Raw genomic sequence first — 5,212 nt, 5'->3', positions numbered from 1 at the left:
GCCATTATCCAGCCTCTCCACCTCCAGCCCTCCCGAAAACCAGCCAAAAGAGAAACCTTCAGATCTCCCTGCGCCTCCTTGCCCCCCAGGGCATTACCACGCAGGGACACCCCTGCCCGGGGGCAAACACGGACACAGGGAACATCAGGCAGGGACAGGGGAGGGCTCCGTCCTCACGATGGCACCGGCACGGCAACGCTGGTTTGCCAGCTACTGCTCCACCAGGAGGAAGCGAAGGAGAGCACCCTCGCCATCCTCCGCCCGAGAGAAGGGCGCAGCCAGCCGCACGACCGCGCAGCGATCCTGGGTTTGGCATCGGGGAGCGGAAGAGCCGCTCGCGGGGAACCACGGAGGCAGCCGGAGCTTTTAGGAGCGGTTGGGAAAGATTTCTTTAGAGGAGAAAAGTTTCTCCGCTTTCATTGCGAGAGCCCTCATTTTGTCCCAGAGCAGTGAATCGACTTCAATTTATGGCAAAACGTTGCCAGAACCAAAAAGCACCCACAGATCCCCGCTCCCCAGCCCGTCCTGCTGACAGAGCGCTCCCAAACCCACGCTCTGGGCGGTGATTTTCCAACCCACAGTTTCTGGGGGTCTCCGTCCAAAAATAAAACCTCCGGAGTCTTGCTTTCTTTACTCACGCTTCCCAGGCCGCAGACAAAAACCCTTCCAGCGTCCCGCGAGCCACAGCCTCGAGCCCTCGGTGTCAAATCCTGCCACCGAGACCTGGAGCCTGACGAGGAAGAGGAGGAGGAAAGACAAGACACGACGCCCCAGCCAGCGGCGCACCAGCGGCTCCATATAGCCCAGCTCCTCCTTTGAACTCCCAACGCCTCGCCGGGGCGAGGACCGATCGAATTCCCGGCGCAGCGTTACCAGAGCCGGGGCGCAGGTGAGATCTCCCGTAACACAACGCCTCCGCGGAGCCAGCTCCAAATTCACCCACTTTTTTGGTTTTTTTGCTTTCATGAAACGCAAGCTTCGGCTTCCCATCCCCTGTCACCGTAAAGCTCCGTATCCTTTTCCCCCTGAATCTCTATTTCCCTGGAAACAGCACATAAGCCCTCTCAACACCTCAATTAATTTAATTTTGCTTTTTCCCCGCCCCCCCAAAGCAAAGCATTAGCTGGCAATATTCACCAGGTGCTGTGCTTACGCAGGGGCGGCTTCAGAGACGGACAAGAGCGCGGCGGGGGGCTGCCCACAGCAGCTTCGCTCCCAAAAACCACGCGTGACGCCCCAGCCTGCGACGGGAGGGGTCGAGCACAGGTTTTCAAAAGCCCATTTAGGCAGCCGAACGTGTGGTATATTGTCCAAAGGGTGCCAGCCCGGAGTATAATGGGAACTGACGGGCGACGTGCTCTTCGAAAGGAGGAAAAAAAAAAGGAAAACACTAAAATCTGTCTGGGGCTTTCGGCTTTGCCTCCATGAATCGCGAGGCTAACGAGAATGGACTCGTGCCTTTGGAAGAGGAGCGTGCGTCGCCCGGTGCTGCGTGCCACCACGGAGAGCAAGTCCGGCTGCGCGGCCGGGGGGTACAGCACGGACCCCGCTCTGAACCAAAATTACAACGCAGGGGCAAAAGGAGCTCTTTTTTCGGGGGGAAAGGCTCTGCAAAACGCAGAGCGCTGTCGGGTGTCCCTCTTCAGAGACGCTGGGTCTGAGCTGTGAGTTAGAAGCGAGGAGCGGTGAGCGCCTGGCATTTCCTACAAGTAATGAATACGTACCGAACGTAAAGCTAGGCATGAAAATACCGGGGTCAAAAAGCTCATCTCGTGCTACACCACCTCGCTTCACGCTACACCACCAGGCTTCAGAGCGGTACCGAACCAGGAGGACGTTCTGCGCCGCCTGAACAGCCTTCACTTCCATTTCCAGCATTTTCCCTGTCAAAATGACCACGTTAGAAAGATCTTTTTTTTTTTTTTAATTTTTTATTTTCTAAACTTAGCAGCAGGCTGTGCCATCGGAGACGCTGCAGGTCTGATGCGTTTCTGGAAGCTTTTGAATGTTTCTTTTTATGTTATAATCTGTATGGAAATTACCAGCCTCTTGCCCAGAGCTCGGATGTATAGTCAGAGCATGAAGAGAGATAAAAATGGCATTTGGGATAAATAGCAACGGGGGGGGAGAGAGAAGGGAAGCCAGAACAGATGACGGGAGGTGGGTGGGATACTGCAGAGCCATCGCATGCACGGAGCGGCACGAGCCCTTCGTCTTACCTCCCCGCCTTCCGCGAGAGGTTTAGGGATGCGCCGGACAGCCCCGGTATCTGCCGGGCCTCCCGCCCGCGCAGAGAGAGCTTGATGGGCGCGCCGCGTCCCAAGAACTGCCACCGTCACCGTTTCGGTGAGCGCAGGGACCTTCACTCCCCAAGCAGGATCCAGCCACAGCGCAAAGAAAAGGAGATTTTCCAGGGAAGCCGGCAGCATCCTATCGCTCTGACTCCCCTTCAGTCTGGTGGTCCGCGTTTCCCAGAAGGAAAATAAACCAAAATCCCAGCAGGAGCCCTCGCTGCCTGCGGCTCTGCCCAACGGGAGCCCAGCGTGCCCTGCTCACAAGAGACGCACGCTCGTTAGCTAGAGGAAAGCAGCCAAATTATTTCCTAAGCAGTCAGAACCGGGCGGCACATACCTGTCTAGCCTAAGCACGTCTGTCAGGAGCGATGTTGCTAGACTTGATCCCGCATCGGGGTAGAAAGGATGGACTAGGAGGTTCTTCAGCCCCCAGTTTGTGGGTCCGTTACACCCAGGTGGTCCCCAAGCCCCCCTTCACCCCCAAAACAGAGGGAGAGATGCACATGCCATTCCAGTTAAGAAGCAAGCGAAGATGCGTGGCAGCAAACCCGTCTAAGTATTGAGATCCCCACTGAAAATGGAATTTAAAGGCTACAAAGCAGCAGGAAAAGCGACATGCAGGTTGCTTTGGTCCTGCTACAGTGCGGTTTGGGTTCTCGGGCTGAGCAGGCTCTGCTGACGCACCGCTCGTGCCTTTGCCCTCTTCATCGTCCCACCTGGACGCGCAGCAAGCCAGGAACCACCAGCTCCCCCCGTCAGCGCCGCACCCCGCTCAGGGGACACTATGGCAGCCGAACGCCAAGCGTCCTGCGCCATTAGCGATGAGGCCGTCGTTGCACGGCACGTCCCTTCCGCAGTCCAACCTGTCCTGCCGGCTCAGCCCTGCGTCGCAGCACTTTCAGCAGCGTCAGCATCTTTCCGGCTGAGGCGCCGGACCCGAGCTGCTCCCAGCCGCCGCGGCCGAGGGCCCGCAGGTATCGGTGCCAGTTTGTCACCCTCACCCGCGAGGTAGGACTCCAGCCGCCCCCTTCTCGTGTTCTTCTGGCTATTCCGGGCACCGGCAACTGGGAAAGGAGACATCAAAGCAAGCTCCCCGTTCAGCAGGGCACAGGCTCCAGCGAAGGAGAGAGCATAAGGCAAGCTGAGAAGTCTTCCCCGACTCTTGCTCCATCCAGCAGCTGCGCACGCTTCTACTTTGGTCGCTCGTCTTCCCCTCGCTGGCCACGAGCCCGTTGCGCAGCTCTAACCCTGCACGTAACTTAACGACCTTCTCTTCACCAGGCAGCTACGGGCAGGATAACTCAGCTCCACCACCCCGGGCTCGGGTTGACTCATTTATCTTTGCCGAATTAAACATCCCTCCTGTAATCTCCACAGCTGCAACAATATTTACTCCTCGTCTTGAAGTACTGGGCAACATCACTCTGCACTGTCCAACCTGGCTTCACCCAAGGGGCAGCTGCTCCTTGCATTAGATAAAATATATGGTTTATATTTGACACCGGTGAAAAGAGAGACACCCAGAAAACCAACCCTCATTCAACAAATAGAGCCACATGATCAAGTTGCTGCTCACGGAAAGTCTGAGCCTTGCGTGCCTTAACCCTCAGTTAGGAAAAAGATGGCTCCTGCATTCTCACATGAAGAAGCAGCGGCAAAAAAACCTCCACGGCATCTCTTCCCCCGGCAGGATGCTGGAGCACTCGTAAGGAGCCAAGACCGTGTCTCTCGCCCTTGGAGCTCAACAGCTTCTCCCCGGGTCCCCGCTCCTCGAGGCAGCTTATCACCTTGACATGTATTTTTACCGCCTGAGGACTTTCCTCATGCTACGCATCGGCCGTGGAGGCTGCGGCCAGAGGGTGTGGGGAAGCCAGAAGCATAAAGTGCCTTTAAAAAGTCACTAGATGAATTCTTGGAGGACTGGGGTTCTTAAACCCAACAGCGCGGGTACTGTCTCCAGCTCAGGAGACACTTCAGCACAGGGAGGTCCGGGAGGACTGCTCAGTAACCCATCATTTTCCACCACCTTGCTCCTAGCCCCTCTCAGAAAGAAGATCCAAGGCTCAAATGACCCAAGACAGCTAATTTTATGCAAAAAAGGTGCCAGGTTTGTGTCTGTTTTTTTTTTTTTTTTAAATAAAGACCATTTTGCCAAGAGAAAACAAAGCGGTCATCACACCAGACGGCAGGTGACATCAAACGCTCTGGGACAACATCCCCCTTACCTGCTCGCTCCCGTACAAAGCCGTGTGCCGTCTCCTCTGCCCCATGACCTGACCTCAGAACTTGCTGCTGCTGCTTCCCCCCGAGCAAAGACGGGGCCCTCGGTGAGACGCAGACGCACCCTTCGCTATAAATATTCATCGCGTTGTCACCGCTGTTACAGGTGGGGACTATCGTATCCTAACCTTGACTCCGTCTCAGCATCGCCACGCGGTTCATCAGCCGATTCAAGCGTTTCTTTGAGCTGCGCCGAGCACAAGGGAAACTCCACCACCGAAACGCTGGGCACCCGGGTGGCAGCTTTCAACCGTGCGTGGCACCGGGTGGACGGTCTGTCATCCTCGGCGTTCATCCAGAGCTCTTCAAGGATAAAGAAACGTGAAGCGAGAACAGCTCCTCTCCAGGCCCACTCTCAGCTGAGACCGCCCGGCTTCACACCGGTGAAGGAGAAGTGGGGTCGGGGTATTTTGGCTGGGACAGGAGCCTAACACGGATGAAACCAGCCGGCCACGGCAGGGATGAGCAGAGGGATCGCTCCAGCCTCCTCCCACTGTCCCTGGGGAGGGCGGCACAGGGCTGAGACAAGCACATGGCAGCAGTCGGCACTGCGGGAGAGCTGGAATGCCTGCTCAGCTTTGCCTCTCACCCAGCCACGCGTGCTCTCTCTTGGGTTTTTCCTCCCCGTTTTAAAATAA

General features: G+C 56.6%; 1 protein-coding gene across 1 annotated transcript in view; it reads right to left on the bottom strand.

Moving 5' to 3' along the window:
- Nucleotides 1–2,429, bottom strand: part of RNF115 (ring finger protein 115) — a gene marked incomplete at its 3' end in the record, with an annotated part of 10,189 nt that extends 7,760 nt beyond the window's left edge. Inside the window, exon 1 of the mRNA XM_010295949.1 lies at nucleotides 2,220–2,429. Within this exon, the coding sequence (XP_010294251.1) occupies nucleotides 2,220–2,429 (210 nt within the window). The remainder of the gene's footprint in view (nucleotides 1–2,219) is intronic.
- Nucleotides 2,430–5,212: the final 2,783 nt, after the last annotated feature.

Source organism: Phaethon lepturus, unplaced genomic scaffold (assembly GCF_000687285.1).
Source record: "Phaethon lepturus isolate BGI_N335 unplaced genomic scaffold, ASM68728v1 scaffold28681, whole genome shotgun sequence".
Classification (NCBI taxonomy): Eukaryota; Metazoa; Chordata; class Aves; order Phaethontiformes; family Phaethontidae; genus Phaethon; species Phaethon lepturus.
The sequence above is the reverse complement of the archived record's forward strand: the minus strand, read 5'-3'. Positions and strand labels throughout refer to the sequence as shown.